The 21,738-nt window shown below is 40.5% G+C and overlaps 1 protein-coding gene across 4 annotated transcripts in view; it reads right to left on the bottom strand.

The window, feature by feature from the left end:
* DIAPH2 (diaphanous related formin 2) overlaps window positions 1–21,738 on the bottom strand; it is a 778,453-nt gene that overhangs the window by 278,334 nt on the left and 478,381 nt on the right. For 3 of the 4 annotated variants that reach the window (XM_089781656.1, XM_089781655.1, XM_089781657.1), the window contains exon 24: window positions 9,901–10,024. In XM_089781656.1, the coding sequence (XP_089637782.1) occupies window positions 9,901–10,024 (124 nt within the window). Of the gene's footprint in view, window positions 1–9,900; window positions 10,025–17,824; window positions 19,907–21,738 lie in introns of those variants that run through there. The other variant, XM_075896762.2, reaches the window with a different exon arrangement.

Below are 21,738 nucleotides of genomic sequence, written 5' to 3'. Positions count from 1 at the left end.
ATATAGAAAACGGAGTACAGACTAAAGGATGTTAACCTATTTAGTTTATCCAAAAGAAGGTTAGGAGGAGTCTACAGGTATCCAAATGGGGAAGACATTTCTGACAGCATACAGGTCTTTAATCTAGCAGAAAAAAGGCATAATGAGATCTTATAGTCAGAAGCTGAAATTCAGACTAGAGAGAAGATTTAATTTTTAACAGTAAAGGTAGTTAATTCATGGCACAAATTACCTAAGGACATGATGGATTCTCCATGATTGACACCTTTAAATCAAGATCACATGCCTTTCTGAAAGATATTCTGCTGCTCAAAGAAAAATTATGGGATTTGATGCTGAACTGATTGGTTGATATTCTTTGGAATGTGCTATGCAGGAAAACAGACCAGATGTTCATAATAGCCCCTTTCTGGCCTTAAAATTTAGAAAGTAAACTGCTCAAGGTGAGGTCATAATAGCCCAAGTTTGTGTGCTTCTACAAAGCATCAAACTCTTTGTAACCCTGATAGCTCCAACTCAGACCTCATTATTCCTAGTAATACTGTCTGCTATGCATATTAAGGCAAGGAATCAATGATTATCCAACTGAGAAAGGCAATATTTTCCTAAGTGTATACTCCTGAAGATGGGGCTGCATTAATATTTCTTCGACAATCAAACTGAAACCAAGTTTTTGCAGGGTTCTAAAGCAAATTTAAAATAAAACTAAATGCACATCTGCTGTCAAAGGCTGTCTTTCCTTTAGTTTCAGCAAGTTCTCCACTAAATCCGTTATTCAGAAAAATGTGATCCCGTAATTCCTCACATTTTCATCAATACAATGTATAATAAATTATAAACGGACATTTTATCAAGTTAAAGATTACAGACAAAATAACTATATACATTAAATTTTTTTAAAAAAGCTTTGAATTAAGTTTTAATCAGCCTACCATGTTACCATGAATAAAATTTCACAGGAATATTTTTGCTTTTAATAGTTTGTGGAATACTGTATTACTACTCTCTTCTTCTTTGACTACCTTTGCATAAACAAGAATGCAGTTTCATGAGATAATCACTCTGATAGTTACAAATTACAGCACATGAAATACTACTATGAAGTCATAAAATACAGAGACAGAGAGAAACTGGCTTTATGAAATTATGAATTGCATTGCTTAAAAGAGAACAAGAAAAGCAAGAGTAGATATTTCAATTTTGTAACTCAGGTTTACAGTCATTCTTCATCACTACAAGCCTAATCAATACCTAGACCTGTTTCTTTCTTCTCTCCTCTTTTTTTAAACACATACACGATAACTGGGTCAATTTTTTTCTCATCCTAGCATTTGTTTCACTGTTGGGAATAGGGTGCTCTATTAACTGACCTCTTATCTAAGTATGGCACCATGTAATATTTATTTAGTATTCACTAAAGACAGCTCCAGCTACAATTGATAGTGAGTAACCTCTATTTACTGCTGTACAGGGGAAAGGGAAACAATACCTTTAATTACGATATATGCATGGAAGTGCATCCCAGAGCTCCCTCTGCTGAGAATGATTAATGTTCTGACATTTTTGTCGCCCTTTTTCTGAAACACGCAAGCAGTTATAGAGCATGTTGAGCTCACTCTCCCTGAAACTCCACAACTTTCTAATCTCACTGTGTGCTATCAGCAACCAAACAATTCTACATTGGAATGACAGAAATAGAAGAAACACACAAGGGAGGCAGACAGATCTTTTTTTCTCTCAAAGAAGCAGACTGTTTCTCCTCAGTCTACAAAAAAAATATTTGAGTGTAAAATAAAAGGGTTATTCAATGGTGATAAGCAATAGTAAATTTGATCATGTACTTCAATATAATTCACTGGAACTGCCTTTCTAAAAAAGATCAACTGTTTATCACATCATCTATTTATTACAAAAACAAAAATTCTTAGACAGAAGCAGGTTATTTCTCACAGCCTTATCTATTTTGTCAAGTCATCACATTTGTTGAGTGTTACATTATGATAAAGTTTCCAAGCAACTGTTGTTTAACATACCTCTTAATTACCAGGAACTGTGGATGGCATTTTACTGTGATGTCAGAAGTGTCATGATTTGTGACAAAGTGTACCAGTTTCGTTAGTTGAGTTTCACAGCCCTGATTTCCACAGAAAACTGGTGAAGCCCCGGAATTTTGGGCAGCACAAAAATATTGGCAGCAATGTTAAAATGAAATTTTCTTACCTAATTCTTGATTTCAGTCTGGTTCTACCAATGCAGTCAGGTGAAGGAGTCCCATTTCTTGAAGAAAATCAGAAAGAAAATTCAGGGTTTTTTTTTTTTTTTTTTTTTAGTATTTCCCTATTATCCAGACACCAACTCCTTCCATTCTCACTCATCCTTACTCTAAGTCAGCTTTTTCAAAGATTTCACTAAGTGATCCACACTGTGAATATATAGCATAGAATGAGAGCATCAACATTTGCTCAGAGAGTTGAAGTGCATGTTTCGGCAATGTTTCAACTCTGCTCTATAAATGGAATTACGAGGTAAGAAATTATGCTTTTTGCAGTCTAAGTCTCACTATTGCAGATGAATGAGCTCCAACCGGCTATCCTAACATTGAACTTGAGTATAGTGAAGCAAAGGGCTATCATTAGACAAACTTCTTCACGTAAAGAAAGCACCAAAAACTGAGAAAACGATCCCAAATAAAAAAGTGAAGACATAAATAACTACTAATGGGGATCTGACAGGTAGTTAAATTTGCTAGGAAAGGGAAAAGTAAGAGACTACAATTTAAATTAAACCTCTGATTAAGTGCAGCTACAGCTGTAACCTGCACCTTGAGAAACCTGGGGTGAGCCCTTAATCCAAATCCTTTAGAACAGCACTTAAAACACCAGAAGCAACTCTCTATAATTGACAGAGAAAGTATTCCTCCCTCCCCACCACGTATTAACAAAACTAAATGTAGGTCTAGTATCTGAAGGAAGAGAGAGTTACTCACTTTGTGCAGCAACAGTGGTCCTTTGAGATGTGTCTGCCCAGGGGTGCTCTACTCTGGGTGCTGGTGCATCCTCGTGTCGGTGACCAGAGATTTTTCTAGTAGTGTCCATCATGCAAGCGCTGTGACAACCTCTTGTGCCGTTAGTGTCCATTAGGTGCACGCACAGCACAGTGTAGCCTCTCCGTTCCTTTTCTACCCATGTTAGTAGAGCATTGGATCCAAAGCAGGGGAAGGAGAGAGAGTAGTGGAGCACCCATCTCAAGAGTAACTCTTGTTCTTTGAGTAGTGTCCCTGTGGGTGCTCCACTCTAGGTAACTATAAACAGGGCTCGCTGAACTGCGGCGAGCCCCGCTCACCAGCCATGCTCTTCCGGGTTACAATGTACTCGGCACGGGCGAGTAGATTGTATTATTTGTCCAGCCCTGACTATAAAGCAGTAGTCAGCTCATAAAGCTGTGTTTGGAGCCCTGTCGTTATCACCATGGATAATACTGCTTGTCCCATAGTCATGAATGATGGAGGTTCAGTGATGGAGGATGCCAGAGTGTAATGTTGTGCGAATGTGTGTTCTGATGACCATGGGGCTGTGTTGCAAATGTCCTGGAGAGATACATTCTTGAGGAAGGCGGATGTAGAGGACATGGCCTTGGTGGAATGAGCACTGATGGTACCAGATGATTCTTTGTTGTAGATGGTGTAGCATGTGTGGATGAATGAAGAGATCCACTTGGAGATCATCTGGGAAGAAACAGCCTGCCCTTTGGATTGTTCCCCGAAGGATAGGAAGAGTCTAGGAGATATTTGCCAATCAATGTAGAATGCAAGCGCCCTATCGAGTTTGAGGGTGTGCCATGCCAAGTGTGATGAATCAGTGTGTGGCTTGGGGGAAAACACAGTTAAGTATCGGTTCATTGATGTGGAAGGGAGAGGGAACTTTTGGGAGGAATTCAGGGTGGGGCTGGAGCGTCACTCTGCCCTTGCTGAAAACTGTATAGCAGGGGGGTCCGCCATTAGTGCAGCAAGTTCCCCTACTCTCCTGAGAGGGGGAAGTTATCACGACTAGAAAGACAACCTTCATGGATAGGTATGACCATAGGGAGGTCACCAAGGGCTCGAAAGGTGGCTTTGTCAGGCTCTTAGGTACATGATTTAGGTCCCAGATGGGAACTGGTGAGTGAACAGATGGAAAGGTGTTTTGTAGACCAATGAGGAATCTTTTGTTGATTGGGTTGGAGAGGAAATAATCACCTTCAGTGGTACAATGGATGCCTGCTACAGCCGCTGTGCGAACCTTGATAAACTTAGAATCAGGCCTGACTCCCTGAAGGTACAAGAGGTAGTCCAATAGGAGGGGGAGAGGGCGGTTTCAGGGCATGTAATGACAGTACGTTTAAGGCACTGGGCGAATCTGTTTCATTTGTAGATGCATGCTTTCCTGGTGGATTCTCTTCTGCTGTTGATTAATATCTGTTTTACTCTTTCTGAGCAGGTGTTTTCGGCATCCTGGAGACATGAAGGAGCCAGGCGTGGAGGTGGAGTTTGTGTACTTCAGGATGGAGAACTGCACCATAATTCTGGGAGAGAAGACTGTGTTGAGGCGGAAAAGTGCATGGATCTGTTACCATCATTCTGTGCATCTCCACAGAAGGTTGAGAATGTTTGTCTCTACCATGCTGGTGCAATGAGAATCACGCAAGCTCATTCTGATCTCATTTTGGTGATAACCCCGTGGAGCATAGGGAGGGGTGAATACGTGTAAAGTAACAGTGCATCCCATTTGATAGAGAAAGCATCCGCAAGGGAGTGGTTCCCTAAGACTGCTCTGGAGCACCAAAGGTGGCATTTGTGATTGCTCTTGGTCGCAAAGAGGTCTACCTCTGGCTGACCCCATTGGCGGAACACATAATTGAGGGCTTGTGTGTCTATCTCCCATTCATGCTAGTCACAGAACTTGTGTCTGAGGGTGGCTGCTATAACATTTAGTAGCACTGGGAGGTAAGTGGCAACAGGGGTAATCTGGTGTGCAAGGCACAAGTTCCATAGTTTGAGAGCTTCTGCACATAGAGGGGGGGATGGTGCACCACCTTGCCAATGGATATAATACATGCAAGTGGTGTTGTCTGTCATAATGTTGATAGTCTTGCACACTATGTGGTGTAGGAAATGCTGGCATGCATATTGCACCGCTCACAGTTCTAAAAGGTTAATATGGAGTGTTTGCTCTGTGAAGGACCATTTGCCTTGGGCTGTGAGGGTTCCTAAATGAGCATCAGTCATCATGGTCAGTGTAGGTGTCAGTTGATGGAATGGAACTCAAGTTAAGACATTGATGTTCACCAGTGTAAGGAATTGAGGACTCATGGTGGAATGGTAACTCACTTGGAGAGCGGGTCTCTGGACAGGGTGTAATGTGTGGCGAGCCAAGACTGAAGGCATCTCATGTGGATCCTTGACAACCTGACGACTTAGGTTGTGGCGGCTATGTGACAAGGATTTGTGAACTGTCATGGTAGGGATTACCCATGCTATTGCTATGAGGTTGCATAGGGTGTCAAATCTGTGCAGGTGTCCTTCATCACGTGAAATACTTCATTGGTTTTTACAGCAAAGATATTGGTTTTATCGAAGGGTAGGTCTTCAACCTTCTGCTGCAAATCCCTCAGAATCCCTGATGCTTGAAGACAGGATATTCTCCACATCACAATAGCCGAGGTTGTGATGAATGCAGCTGTGTCCGTGCAAGAAATTGTATGGCTCTGCTGCATCATACTGAGGATAGGCGTCTTGTGTTCACATAAATATTCCATAAGCTCCTGAAGCTTGGAGTAATTACAATAGTCATAATCCACTAGCATGGCAGTATAATTCGCTACTCTAAGGAGCAGGGTGGCTGAGGAGTATATTTTATGGACTCATAATGTCCATTTTTTTGTGGTCCATGTCCTGTGGTTTTGGTCTAACATTGGATTGTCTGGCTCTATGGAATCGACTACCAGGGACATTGGTGGAGGGTGAGTGAAAAGGAAATCCATTCCCTTTAGTGTGATAAAGTATTTTCGGTCCGCTCTTTTGTTGATTGGAGTGAAGGATTCTGGGGTCTGCCAAATGTTGTCTGCTGGGTCCGTAATAGTTTTGTCCATGGGGAGGGCGATCCTGGAGGAGATAGGAGGTTGTAAGGTTTGCAAGAGGCGATACTGTTTTTCCTGAAATTCCTGTAAATCTCACTCTTCTGATAAAGCTACCCTTTAAAAAAGTTCTTGAAACTTCCTCGAGTCATTGGTTGGTGGCGGGGTGGTGGATATAACCATTTTGTCTGGTGAGGTTGAGGAATTATGCACAGGGGACCTGTCTTTGCCCTTAGACAAAGAGTCCTCCATCTCAGTCTGGACTGGGGAGTTGGGTGCTGTTACAGATGTCCTGGGTTGGGGAGAACATGGTGGTTTTCTGGATGTTGTAGAAGGTGTGGTATAGATGGCTCTTCCTATGAGGACGTGACTCCCATGATTGCCGTTGCCCAGGTAAGGGGCAGGGTTAGTATGTATAATGATGTGCATATCAAGGTGGTGGTGGGTGGTGGTGAATATACGTATGTAATAGGCCCAGAGTCCCAGGATGGAGCTCTCTGTGCTGTGCTGGAATGCTGGGAAGAAAAGCGGCTGAATGGCTCAGTGCCTGCTTCCTTTGGGGAGTGAGGTAGGATCGGTGATCTGTGTGAGTACACTGATTGTATGGAGGAACCTGGAGATAACAGTGCCGGTAAAGGATGTCTCCTGATAGGAGACTTATGTTGTAGATTCTCCTGGGATGGTACTGGGGTACGTGTGTTATTACCACGGACGTTGGTGAAAGCGGCACCAATTGGTCAGGAGGTGGCATCTTGGTACAGAGTCTCTTAGGTGCCTAGGCGCTGACTGAGTTGGCGGCTTCGTTGCTGAGCGGTGCTTATGTTGCCTCGGCAATGCAGTTGGTGCCAATGGTGCCACTTGTTTTTGTTTGAGCTCTGAGTGCGCCCTCTTATGCAGTGCCAGCATCTTGGGCAGTGCCGTCCTGATGTGCCAGGACTGTCCACGGTGCTGACCCTTGAAATCATTGGTGCTGAGGGTAAGCATTGAGATGAAGACAATCTCTGTTTCGAGAGAGATGTGCCAGAAGAAGTAGAGGGACGTGTTTTGTCCATACCTTTGCAGCAGGTGGAGTGTCCTCAGAAGGTGGAGCGACCTTTCAAAGAGGAAGTTTTTTAACCTGTTGGCGTGGTCGCAGTGTGCTCTGGCCATCAATTTAGAGCAACAGGGACGCTTTTGTGTCTGTTGAGATTCTCCGAGACACTTTTAGCATGCTGAGTGCTCGTCAGAGACGGGCATAGCATCCCGGCATGATTCACACCTCTTGAAGCCGGGAAATCCCAGCATCAGGCGCAGTGCAAAGTGGTGGGCTGATGACAGATTTTTTTTTTTTTTGTTATAGGATCAGGTTGGAGGTCTCAAAACTTGGAAATGTGAGGAAACTAAGGGGAAATCACCGTTTTTTGTTTTTCTGTAGAAACAGAGGAAAGGAGAGAAACTCCATCTTCTGCTGAGGACGGTAGAGAAGAAAGTGAGGGGCCGTGCCATGCACACGCCTAACAGACACTGACAGCACAAGGGGGCACCACAGTGTGTGTATGGTGGACACTGCTATAAAAATCTCCAGTTACCGGCATCGGGACGCACCAGCACCCAGTGTGGAACACCCACGGGGACGCTACTAGAAGAAGCAGCTTTGTTCACAAAACAGACAGACTGCATGAGCAAATTGTGGAAGGGAACCTGGGAGAAGAGATCAAGTGGGAGAATGGAGCTTTAGAACTATTATGCAAAATATTCTGGGACCACATGGACTATTCTGACCACTTTCAGGACTGTTTCTTATGAAACCTGAAAGCAAATGGAATGGAAGGAAATGTATAAAACAAGAGAAAAGTTTGTGAATATAAACTAGTCCTGAACTACTTGCCACTTGTCTAGCCAGAAACTGCTAACAAAAAGGTCCATGTAGGAAAGATCATCATTGAGAGCTTATGACCCATATCTTTCTCCAGACCTACCCAGGCTAACCACATTGCAGGGTGGGCTGTAACTGGTCTTGTAGGAAAGAACTATTGATTCAGGGAATAACTTTCTGCTGTAGCTGCAGACCAGCTCCCTCCTGCAGGTGACCGGAAAAGAGGAGTGAAATTCCAAGCCAGGGCACAGAATGTCTTTTGCTTGGACCAAGTGGAGCAGCACCAATTCCTCCTCTCCCCTCCCACACCGTTGTAATAGCTACTCCTCACCACAAGATTGGCAAAGGAAAAGTGAGCGAGAGTGAGACACACACTTACCTTGCTCTCGCACTGGGTTGGGGAGGAAGGTAAACTTGAAACAGTAGTTAGGCTATGATACTGAAATACTTTATGAAAACGTGGGGCTGATATCTAGTGCAAATACTCTACAGGGAACAGATGAAGCTATCAGATAAAAAGGAGTGCTAAAGAATTTACAATGAGATATTCTTTGAAGGAGAGGAAATCAGGGACTGGGAGGAAAGAAGTTCGGGGCTTCTATGACTGGTATGGTGGGAAGCCCAACTCCCCTTCTCACAGAAACCCTCTTTTGAGTGAAGGATGGTGAGGTCCCAGCAGTAGGTTAGCTGGTGACTAAGATGGGTAGGACAGAGGGCTGACAGAAGACCTTTGTTAATATATTGAAATGCTATATAATTACTTGAATTGTACAGAATTTATTGGTTATTCACAGATATTTTAAGATAATGTTGTGGACTAATTAAATCCAGTGTTTCCTGTCCTTCTTCCAGCATGGTTGCACAACAACACTTCTCTATCACTGCTATAAATTAGTATGCCACTGAGCAGAATTGCTCCCCTTTAAATTAGCCCAATGACCATGCTCAACTTATTGCAAATGCATTAAAATTATCCCACTGGCAAACATAACTATGTGTACAGTCTCTCCCACAGAGGAATTTAAATACTCATGCTACATTCTAACAGCCCCTCAGCTTATGTAAATAAATACACATGCAAACCTCATGAGACAGGAACTGACAAAAGCACAGAAATATATGGATTTTTATATTAAATTATTGACTGAAAATTTCCTTTAAGTACAATGGAAATATAACATATCTTTGATAGTCAGGATCTTGCACTTCTGTTTATTTACTCTTAAGCAAAAATTGAACTTAACATATGAAAACTTTGCCCAGAGACTGGGGGAGGGGGAGACACAACCAAAGGTTACATATGAGTCAGTGACAGACATACAGCTGTAAAGTATAGTTACTCTTAGATAACAAATCGCCAGTATTTATTCCCTAGAGAGATAAAATGATCAGTTAATCTTCAGTTCAGTCTATTTAATCACACTTACCAGAGATGGCACTTTTCTCCTAAACTTGTAACTTTCAGAAAATGAAGAGATACAATGACTATCAACAATTTCTATGACTTTAAAGTTTTCTTGATGAGCCAAAATTTTCAGCCAAAACTTGTCACTAAATTTCCATTTTTCTACCTTTCTTTCCATATTATTTCAACCTAAAGTTAGATGCGACAAACATCTAAAAGTATGTTCTTGAATCTCCAGTTTATGACATGATCCTGAATATCCAGCTCCTTCAGTAGGGTGCCTTGAGAGTGGTGGCATCTTTCTTCTCAAGTCCGATTACAACTTCTACAAGACAGCCATAGAAAAGGGGCAAAACATAAATTTCATTTCTGCTAATGGCTTTCTGCTTTTAACACTCAAAACTTCTGATATGTTCTTCACTGTGCAAAACAATAAACACGAAGCAGACCCTTTTAACTGTTAATTTCAAATATTGTAAATATTTAACAAGACAGACAGAGCAGAACCCAAATGTGCAAAAAGGATATGGTCATCTTTTCCACAAATTTATCATGTGTGTCTTCTGTTTTGGGAAACATCTTGATGTCATTTTCAAGGCGCTGGATCTGTAGTTCCATTGAATCAAGGTTACTCTTGAGACTCTGAGCTGAAACTTAGAAAAAAAATACGATAAAAAATTAGAAAACAATTCTGATTTTAAGAAAAAAGTTCAAGAAAAAGCAATGTCAGTAGAAGTATTCTTGAAGTAAAGACAAGGATTCCACTAAGCAGGCTCTAATTTTCCTGAATTACTGCTCATAAAAATTCTGTCCTTCATAAAATAAGCGAGAATGTGAAATATAATATACCAAATCATCATATTAAATGTCGGAAAGTCACCATTTTATTCAGCCATTAGTTCAAATGAATCTATTTCTATTTAAATTCATTGATAGAAATTCTAATATTTCATTCTTTTAAATCTAATTTAAAGATTAAAGAGAAACTAAGGTTCAAAGAAATTTTATCTTATTAATGCATGTACTTGGCTATATAAATGATTTAAGGAAAATTATAGAAAAAAGATCAAATATTTTTCTTTTATTGAAATATAAATGAATTCTATAAACCAACATCTATGGAAACCCTTAGTACGTTTCACACCTAAAGATAAAACTTTGGCTTCTAGGACATATTTGTATTTGTGTAAGGTGCCAATAAAGAACATATTATGAAAACAATCAAATTAATTTAAAATAAATTATTATGTAATATCTCAGTGTACCCATGATCCCTTATAATAATGTATTCATAATGTCTTTATTATCCTTGAAATTTTTGTCCCCCGTTTGATATGATAAGAATATGTCACATCACAATAATTGCCAATATAATACATTATATCAACAGGAGGGCAAACTTGAAATGTGAAGCAGACTTGTAAGGGAGAAAGTTCTTAGTCAAACCAAAATATAAACAGCAAACCCAAAATATTCCATAACAGGAAGAAAATACTGACAAAGCAGGTTGGTATTTTTATTTAAAAAATTCTGAAGTATTGACTTCCTCCATTAATTCCCTCACTGATCATACAAAACTGGATGGGTTCAATAAACGTAAGTATGTGCTATGTCCATCTCTAAAAGGCAAAATGAATTTCTGAACCATATTCTTCCATCTGCCTTCGGATGTGCACCACATATTGCTGACACTCACAAATCAGTCCCTGAGGCTGGACATAAAATCACAATAGCAGATTTTCCAAAGTTAATGTCAGCCCTTTAACATTCGTGTGCTGTTTCACAGTCAGATCCTTCATCAGTATTACTTTCTGAATACGTAGAATTTTGTTGCATTCATTTTAAAGGAAATTTCTTTCCTACAAACTAGCAAGCTTTTAATGACAGTGGAGGTATCTTTATACATAAGTACAGGTAGTCTCACTCTAAGGCGAACACCTACTGATGGATAAGTAGGTCTCTTTCTTGAATGATTTATATCTTATACAATATCACTGTATACATGCTGTAGTACCAAGACCTTTAAAATGACAGTTACATAGTTCTTTCTTGCAGTTTACCCGGTTATGCATGTAAAGTTCTTTTAGTAAGAGGATTCATTACATACACACACACACACTCATACACACACACACTCACACACACACACACACACAAAATCCTCTTAGTAAAAGGAACTTTATATGAACTTTATAAAGACTCTTACTAAAAGGATTTCACATATTTCATTGAAAAAAACCCCTATCAAAAACAGTTTTCTATCTTTGAATCTGAAATTTATAAGTATTAAGTAAAAACTAATTAACATATGACAAAAGCATAAAGAGTGTCTGCTTAATTAATCCTCATATTGGACCAAAAATCATCAAGTTATTCCTTATTGGAGTCTTGGAAACCTTAATATGTTGAAATTCGGAAATGGGGAGAAACCATATGGAATGCGTTTAAAAGTGACCGGGCGGTGAAGAGAACATGAGATACATTTAAAAGTATAGACTGTAATCAGTGAACTGGGAACAAGTTAAAACTCTCCTAGACTCAGAAGCACACTGCACAATACTTTGCTGATGTCTTACGGAAATGATCAAGTACATTTAAAAAAAAAAGCTACACACTGTACAGACGCTAGTGTCTACAGTGGCGGCCCGTCAATACAGGCCACCTAGGCCGTCGCCTAGGATGCCAAGAAAAACAGCCATTGAGGGCTTTGGAGGCAGGGGCGCTGATCGTGCACCGATCGCGCGTGTCACCTAGGGCGCCAGTTGCCAGGAGCTTGTCTAGGGCTGCTCCTGAGTGTCTAACACACTCCATGTTTCGATAGTGAAAATAGATAGTAATAGCAACAATATAAAAGATATATCCATAGCAAAGTGGAAGTAAATGGCCTACTGCTTTCAATGAATGGGGCAAAAAGGTATCATATTCTCAATATACAAGGTTTTTACATGTCTCACATTTTTGTGTGCTTTTTTTTTGTGGGCAAGCGGTGTGTGGTCTCTTTCCTTGGAACAACTGTAACTCTTTCACTATTTCCTAAGCTCTGTATCAACATGTGTGTAGTCCATCAGTTCAAAGATGATGTTTCGTGTTCTCTCTTTTTGTGGATTTTGGTGTGACTCTGGAGTCCAAAGTGTGATCCTTATGCTTGTCAGCATATCAGACAGGAAAAAAAACGAAAAAAAACCCACCCACCGGCGAGAGTCTTGGTAGCTATAGCAATAGTAGGACACTTTTCCTTGGCAGCTAACAAAATCGATTATATTTCTGTCCTTTTCTAAGGCTTTCAGTGCAGTATGCTGCCACACTGATCTATGTAATGATCATTCATTGTACCAAAAAGTATGCTGTTCCTTGTAGTATTTTCTAGGGCCTTGATTCTGATATAACAATTCTCCATTGAAAATTTTTCTGAGGAGTCAATATTCAGGCATCCTAATGATGTTTCCAATCCAGCACGGTTGAGCATTTATCAGCATGGCCTCAATATTTAGGCATTTGATTTTTGTTAGAAGCAGATTCTCTAAAAGCCTGATACAAAGCTGGAAGGTTCCCTTCAGTAACAGAATGGCAGGACGAACAAACCCTGTTGTGACAAGACAGGCTTATTACCAGGAATTACAGACTGCCTTTTACCAATCCTGCACTGTGATGGAAAGTAGATATGGTGACAGACTTCCCTTCCGGGTAAGAAGGGATCCCAGAAAGACTCTTTTTATTCCCAAATCCCTGAGGGTATTTATACACAATAGAGCTAAAGTCGAATTAAGCTACTCAGCTTCAGCTACACAATAAATATATTAGAAGAAAGAGGAAGACCAAGGATAGGGTAGGCCCACTGATCAGTGAGGAGGGGGAAACAGTAACAGGAAACTTGGAAATGGCAGAGATGCTCAATGACTTCTTTGTTTTGGTCTTCACCGAGAAGTCTGATGAAGGAATGCCTGACACAGTGGGAAGGATGGAGGTTTAGAAGATAAAATAAAAAAAGGAACAAGTTAAAAACCACTTAGAAAAGTTGGATATCGGCAAGTCACAAGGGCCTGATGAAATACATCCTAGAATACTTAAGGAGCTGACAGAAGAGGTATCTGAGCCTTTAGCTATCAACTTTGGAAAATCATGGAAGACAGGAGAGATTCTAGAAGATTGGAAAAAGGCAAATATAGTGCCCATCTATAAAAAGGGAAATAAAAACAACCCAGGAAACTACAGACCAGTCACTTTAACTTCTGTGCCAGGAAAGATAATGGAGCAAGTATTTAAGGAAATCATCTGCAAACACTTGGAAGATAATAAGGTGATAGGGATCTGCCAGCATGGATTTATAAAGAGCAAATCATGTCAAACCAATCTGATAGCTTTCTTTGATAGGATAACGAGTCTTGTGGATAAGGGAGAAGCGGTGGACGTGGTATACCTAGACTTTAGTAAGGCATTTGATATGGTCTAGCATGATATTCTTATCAATAAATTAGGCAAATACAACTTAGATGGGGCTACTATAAGGTGGGCACATAACTGGCTGGATAAAGAGAGTAGGTATTAATGGTTCACAAGCCTGCTGGAAAGGATTAACAAGTGGGGTTCTGCAGGGGTCTGTTTTGGGACCAGTTCTGTTCAATATCTTCATCAACTATTTAGATATCAGCATACAGAGTATGCTTATTAAGGGGTTGCAACTGCTTTGGAGGATAGGATCATAATTCAAAATGATCTGGACAAATCGGAGAAATGGGCTGAGGTAAACAGGATGAAGTTTAGTAAAGACAAATGCAATGTGCTCCACTTAGGAAGAAACAATCAGTTTCACAGATGCAGAATGGGATGCGACTGTCTAGGAAGGAGTACGGCAGAAAAGGATCTAGGGATTATAGTGGACCACAAGCTAAATATGAGTCAACAGTGTGACGCTGTTGCAAAAAAAGCCAACATGATTCTAGGATGCATTAACAGGTGTGTTTTGAGCAAGATATGAGAAGTCATTCTTCCGCTCTACTCTGCAATGATTAGGTCTCAGTTGGAGTACTGTGTCCAGTTCTGGGCGCCACATTTCAAGGAAGATGTGAAGAAATTGAATAAGGTCCAGAGAAAAGCAACAAGAATGATTAAAGGTCTAAAGAACATGACCTATGAAGAAAGACTGAAAGAATTGGGCTTCTTTAGTTTGGAAAAGAGAAGATTGAGAGGGGGCATGATAGTGGTTTTCAGGTATCTAAAAGAGTGTCACAAGGAGGAGAGAGAAAACTTGTTCTTCCTGCCTCTGAGGATAGAACAAGAAGCAACGGGCTTAAACTGCAGCAAGGAAGGTTTAGGTTCCTAACTGTCAGGGTGGTTAAACACTGGAATAAACTGCCTAGAGTATTTGTGGAAACTCCATCTCTGGAGATATTTAAGAGTAGGTTAGATAAATTTCTATCAGGGTTGGTCAAGACAATACTGGGTCCTGCCATGAGGGCAGGGGACTGGACTCAACCTCTCGAGGTCCCTTCCAGTCCTAGTATTCTATGATTCTATGAATTAGCATGGCTGAAGTAGAAATAGTTAATTTGGCTTTTGGCGCTGTTCACACAGCAGGAAGTTGAAGGAAAAACACTCTTCCTTGGACTTCCGTTACTCCTCGCAAAATGACGGTTACCAAGAAGTCCGACAGATCGACATTATTTCAAAATAAAGGCATGTAGTGTAGACACATACTGTGTTATTTCAGAATAACCTCATTTATTATGAAATAATGCTGTGTTGACATACCCTGAGAAACATCTCCCACATGCAATCAGCAAAATTCCAACAATATGTGCATTCAGACAAGTACATCTGCAATGTAACATGGAGTCAATCTTTTTTCCAGCAGTCTCTCCTACCCAACAGTGAGTCTTTGCCCCAGGAACTGTCAGCTTGCCATGGCTTGCATAAAGCTCTTGCTAGCATGCATAGAATTGTCAGAAAATCTATTTGGGAATTTTACCTGTTAAAAAACTCAGTTTGCTGGATAATAGCGATGATGCACGAGGAAACAATTATCCGAGGTCTTAAGGACACACCCATTCCCTTTTGGTGTAATATTTTTTGAAAAACAAAAACCATTCAAACTACAAAGACAAAAACAGTACTGAAAGATTAATATAATCACATAGCAATGGTTGCTTCAAAACTGAAACAATCTTATGTTACAATACTATCATAATGCATCTGGGGGTCTGACCCAAATAACTGTGGTTTTCTTCTGTACACTAAAACCACAACAGGTATGTAGACTAAATCAATGATAACAGAAGAGGAAAGAAAGAAGAGGCAATGGTTTGTCTAGCACACTTTATTTAATGTTTTGTACTTGCTTGGGTCCAGGAGACCCCAAAGATCTAAGAAGTGTAATCTTTCATCTTTTTCGCTGACTAACCCTGAATGGTTTCTGGGGGTAGTCAAGTTAGTCTGTACAGGATAAACCTAAAAAACAACAAATGGTCTGGTAGCACTTTATAGACTAACAAAACAGTGGTTACCAAACTTTTTGGCATCACGCCCCCGTTTTTAATTTTTGAAAAACACTCACGCCCCCCTTCCAAATAGCAGCAAAACTTGTTGAAGGGGGAAAAAAAAGGAATTCAACAGGGCAGCAAAATTTGACGTGGGGGGGGGAGAGTCTGGGTCACCTTGTGCTCCCCCTGCAATTTCTTTACGCTCCCCCCAGGGGGGCATGCCCTCCAGTTTGGGAACTCATGATACAGATGGTATCATGAGCTTTTGTGGGCATGGCCCCATTGCTATATATATTGGACAAACTGGACAGTCCCTACAGGAAAGAATCAATGGACACAAATCAGATATATGTAAAGGGAATATACAGAAACCTGTTGAGGAACACTTCAGTCTACCTAATCACTCTTTAAAAGATCTGCAAGTGGCTGTCTTGTCACAAATCAACTCTACAAACCAAATACACAGAGAGGCGTTGGAATTACAATTAATCCACAAATTCAGTTTTCACTCTGATGGCCTCCTCAATCGAGATAAGGGATGGCTGGGATATTATCAACCTAACTTTCAGTGAAGGTGCCACCAGCTCTTTGTCTGTGCAGATTCTTGTGTTAGTACCTGTCCTCTCTAATTGCTATCCTATGATCCTCATCTGCTTCTTTTAACTATCCGATCTTTAGGTGTTTATAGATTACAAGTATGCCTATTTGGTTTTCCTTTTGCTATTCTCATACCTTCTGCACTTTGTTTTCTGCCGCTTCCATTTTTTTCCCTTCCCCCTCTCTCTTCTCTCCTATTTATTTTGGGTTTATACACCCTAAACTCAAAACTCTGGTCATCTGAAGAAGTGGGCTGTGCACACGAAAGCTCATGATATCATCTACATGTTTTGTTAGTCTATAAAGTGCTACCAGACCATTTGTTGTTTTTTAAGTTTATCACAAAGAGTTTAACTGACTCCATTACCTTGTGATTTTTAAATGTATTTTTTTAACTACTTAAAACACTTCAATGGGTAGCATGATAAAATTACCAAGGAAAGACTAAACTCATCCTACTTCAAGAATACTTCAAGGAGTACAGATTTGGCATGAAAACTTTTATTTACATTTTTATGTGCATTGGGGTCAGAATGACCCTAAATATTAGGAGAGTCAGATAAAACAAGGAAGTGGTTTCAGTGGTCATATAAAACAAAATTCAGAAAACAGTTCAGATTGAAGCCTGAAGCCATGATGATCATCAGTAAAAAAAGATTTCTAGCTGGAAAGAGTTGTACTCATCCATTGATTAGTGTCTAATTTTCACTACTGACACTGCTAATTATGGGTGCAACTAGATTACAACATATTTGATTTAACATGTGCACAGAATCCCAAAGGCAGTCTGATTTGCATGGAAATGATATAAATGAATCCATGAACCCATCACAGCTTCCAAGAAGCTAGAATTTAAAGAAAAAGTCACATCTGAATGAGTGGATATTTTTTAAAACACAGCCAAACAGGAAAAACATTGCCGAAGGCTTGTGTCTTATGAGCACGTAAGTATGGAAACTGTGTCTTATTGATACAACCTTATATTTGGTACCTAAGCTTTTAACAAATTGAATTTTGTTCATTCAATTGATAACATTTTAAGCCACAACTCATGAACAGCAGTAAGAGCAAAATTCAAAAGCACTTGAATTATTCAATGTCTTAACTAAGATAAAACTATAATGACAAAGACTTCCTCTTTACATTTACTGAAGCACTTTAGTTTTTAATACAGGCAGTCCCCGGGTTACGTACAAGATAGGGACTGTAGATTTGTTCTTAAGTCGAATTTGTATGTAAGTCGGAACTGGTACATATTGTAGGGGAAACTCTAGCCAAACATTTCTCCAGAGCTCAGTTTTATTCTCCCATACCTCACTTCCCTCAGTCCTTTATTCTCAAGCTGAGGTGTCTGCTGAGAAAAGCCGCTCCGCGTCTCCCTGGTCTGCTGGGGGGGGCTCTAGCTTTGCGTCTCCCTGGTCTGCTGGGGGGAAGCAGCTAGTGCAGGGTTGCCTCACCCCATTTGTAAGTAGGGATCCGATGTAAGTCGGATCCATGTAACCCGGGGACTGCCTGTACATAAAAGACAAATTTGCAGATAATCTGTACGAATTTTTGTAACTAGTCAAACCACAGTCATTCAGGTTTTTTTTTTTTTTACAAACAGATAGAAAGGACAGATCATTTCCTTTTACGTGAGGAAGTACATCTGCTTTTTGTTCATGAAAAAGCAACCTTGAGACACTTATTGATTGCCTGGTGATTCTGAAAGCTCAGAAAGCATCAGTAGTCAAGAAGATCCTCCCACAAATTTTTGTGGAGTTTGCTTGGGCTAGCATGGGTGGGACATGCCCGCTGCAAAGCCTTAGGAATGGAAGACCCTTGTAACTGTATTCACAATGGCACGATACTAGCTTGAGTGTTGAACTGGATTTCTAGCAGGCTATTCCATGGCCTAAGGTGGTGCAATCACTAGATGTAAAGGGTTCGATCACAGGGATCTTCTTGAGGCAATCATCTGGTGTGCTGGTCATGGCAATGAGCTTGCCTACCTCCCCTCTGGCACCACTCATCACCTTGTTTGGTCTCCCTCAGCAAAGGCCTAGAGTTGGGGTAACAGCCCCCCCAGCAAAGAAATACAGATGCTGTATCAGCTCAGTTTTGGGTGCAGCTAAAAAGCCATTGACAGCACCCAGAAATACAGCCCCAAAGAGTGAACAAAAATAAAAACCCACAAATAAAGCCATCTTACCCTTTGTAAAAGTTTTACCCAAGAAAGCTTATAAGATTAGCCCTCTTTATCATTAAACAAGAGAAATGCACTGTGGTTGCCCTCCCCCTCTCTCTGGTAGCAATTATTTACACTGGCCTTGAAAATAAACAAAAGTGTTTTTTTTAAGTAGGATTTAAGTGACTGCAAGTGAAAATAGACAGACCAAAGTGAGTTACTAAGCCAAAATAAACAAAACACACCAATTAAGCCTAAAATAGAGAAACTGTTCAAAGTATGTTCTTCACACCATGTCCTTGACTCAAATAAAATCTTTCAAGACAGAGTTGTTTCTCTCTCTCTGGCCTGGTCTTGCAACTTTTTAGAGGTCTTTAGAGTTATTTTCTTTCAGGTTTCTTCATGTGTATCCAATTTCAAAAGTCAGCTGAAGAGAAAAGCCTGATTCTATTTAAAAAATGGAAAGCACTTTCCCAAAGGAGGGAATCCTTTGTGTAGTTTCTCCATCCCTCTGAAAAAAATACCAGAGTCAAGATAGAATCTAGTACCAGGTGGCATAGTCACATGTCTTTCTAGGACCAACCACAGTTTGGGCTTAAAGAACAAACAAAATCTCAAATATTTACAGATCATTACATTGAATACCACGTCATTATATTTCCGGAGTATCAGCACTGGCCCATATTAGTACACTTAAAATTATAAACAGAGCCACACTTCATATTTCTAACTTCACATACAGGAGAGACACACGCACAGAAACAGAATATACACATTCAGTGGATCGTAACTTTAAACATGATGTGTTACATGATGCATTTTACCAAAAGCATCTTCGGGTTATATATATTCGTAAATCAAATTTCATAAAGTATAGGGGGCATGACACTAGGTAACTCTACAAATTCAGTCACAGGAAGTTTGCCCTCTTTCCCCCAAAACAGGGAGCTGCTTAGTGGGGTAGTAACATGATGACTGTACTCTATGTATGTAAATAAATTCCAGGAGGACTTATTCATTCTTTATTCACACAGTTCTAAAGATGAAAAAACAAAACAGTATTTTCCAGAAAGAACTTTTAATGAGAAGGTCATTAAGACAGTCAGTTAGCAAACCATAGCCTGAGCTGCAACACACATGCCTGACTTCATCCTTCTCATGTTCATTCCTGTCCACTAAACATAAAAATGTCATCTGGGCTTCAGTGCTTCAAATTACGGGTCTAACTGAAGTCAGGTTCTGATCAATTGTCAGCATGGGAGGAGATGTTCTTGGAAAGCATTTTTGTTGAAATGCTGCAGAAACATAGAAGAAATTGAAGAGGTAAATATGTAGCTAAAATACTGAGCCAGTGAAGCTGACTTCCAGTGTAGAAGGGAGAAATTAGTACAGGTCAGATGGAACTTGGGATAGCGTAGGACAGTGGTTCCCAACCACACCTGGTGGTCCACAACGGTACTATAGAGGGTCCGTGGAATGTTTAAAATAGAAATTAACATAAATGTACAGTGTATAAAAACACGTATGTATTTTAATTAATAAATATTTGTATATTGTGTAATTATAAATAAATATTAAATATTTAGTTAGTTGATCATGTTACATGATCTACCCTGTTACCCTACTGTGATGGACCGAGCCGGGTTTGGGTACAGCTGAGGGCGTCCGCTCAGGGCGAATTGCTCAAATTCGGGGCTCCTTACAGCCCCAGACTGGAGACCTTCCCAAACAGGCCACAAACCAGTCCCACAGAGTGCTTCAGCTGCCTGCCTGAAGCCTCACAAGCAAAACCCCTCCGACACCCCAGCAATATCTGTGTCCCAGATGACCCTGGGCCACATGCAGAGAAATACACAGGTGAGCGGTCTAGAACCCAATCTCACGTTCCCCGAACAAGTTCCGTCTGGTGCCAAGAAACCAGCCACAGATCCCTGGTCAATTTACACTCTGGATCTTTCCCACAAATCACTCTGAGCCAATCCTTTAGAATCTAAGAATAATCTAAAGGTTTATTACTATAAGAAAGAAAAGCATGAGAGTGAGATTGCTAAATTATCATACATTACATGCATCGAATCTCCCAGTTTTCGATGCAGGCTTGCAGCAAAGATGTTATAACTGCTGGCTTAAAGATCCTTGTTGCACATCCTAGGTCAGGATGGGTCCACAGTTCTTTCCGGCTCATCGATCCCTACTCTGCTGCCTCTGGAATGAAGTGCTGAGCTGAGTACCAAGATGGAGTCAGCCACATGGCATCTTTATACGTCCTTCCTGGTCTCTTCTTGGCTGCAGCAGGTCACCTGGCCAGCGGCCTATCCCTGTGTTCCCTGCTGGTAGCCCTTAGGTGTCAGGCCTCATTCTTGAGGTGGGTCCTTGGCCCATTGAGTCCTATTGTCCCACATAACCTCGCTAATTAGCATGTCCATAAGCCAGGCTCTGCCCAATGCTCAACCACATGCAGAGAAATATTCAGTATCCATACAAAGTACATGCTTATAACTTCACACACAGACATTATACAATCACAAGAATAGCGTACATAGGATTAGCAGACAGTAAGCTTCTATTCAACACCTCACATGGCCCCCTTTTATACCATTTTTGGGGCCAACAGCCCCACCTATGGGTGCAGCAGTGATCTGGCTGCTTCCCTCAAATCCAGTAACGTGACACCTGCTCTAATTGTTCAAAAGCTATTAGAGTGGCAGAAGGGCTTAGTTGGGCTAGCAAAAATGGATCAGTGTACCAAGACAGAGATACTGAAATGAAAGGATCTGGGAGACCATTGTGGAACAGCAAGTTCCACTTCAAAACAAAGTAAACAAAAAACGCGAAAATATAGCAACCTAGATTTTACATGGACTGGCAATGAATCTGAACCATGTTCATTATGTTTAATCAGTAAGGAGGTGCTGTGAAAGGAAAGCTTAAAACCAGCTTATCTTCGGTGTCACACTGAAACGAAACATGGCAAATATGTTTCTAAGCCAAATGAATTTATTGAGAATAAACTCAAAGAATAGGTTTGTCACAGGCAGTGACAATGCTAAGGCTATGGAAGCCTCTTAGCAGGTGGCTCAACTCATAGCCAGGACAGGAAAACCACACCACTGGTACTGATATAACC

Source organism: Pelodiscus sinensis, chromosome 13 (genome assembly GCF_052426305.1).
Source record: "Pelodiscus sinensis isolate ZL-2025 chromosome 13, ASM5242630v1, whole genome shotgun sequence".
NCBI classification, from domain to species: Eukaryota; Metazoa; Chordata; order Testudines; family Trionychidae; genus Pelodiscus; species Pelodiscus sinensis.
This window is presented reverse-complemented; position numbering and strand designations above follow the sequence as displayed.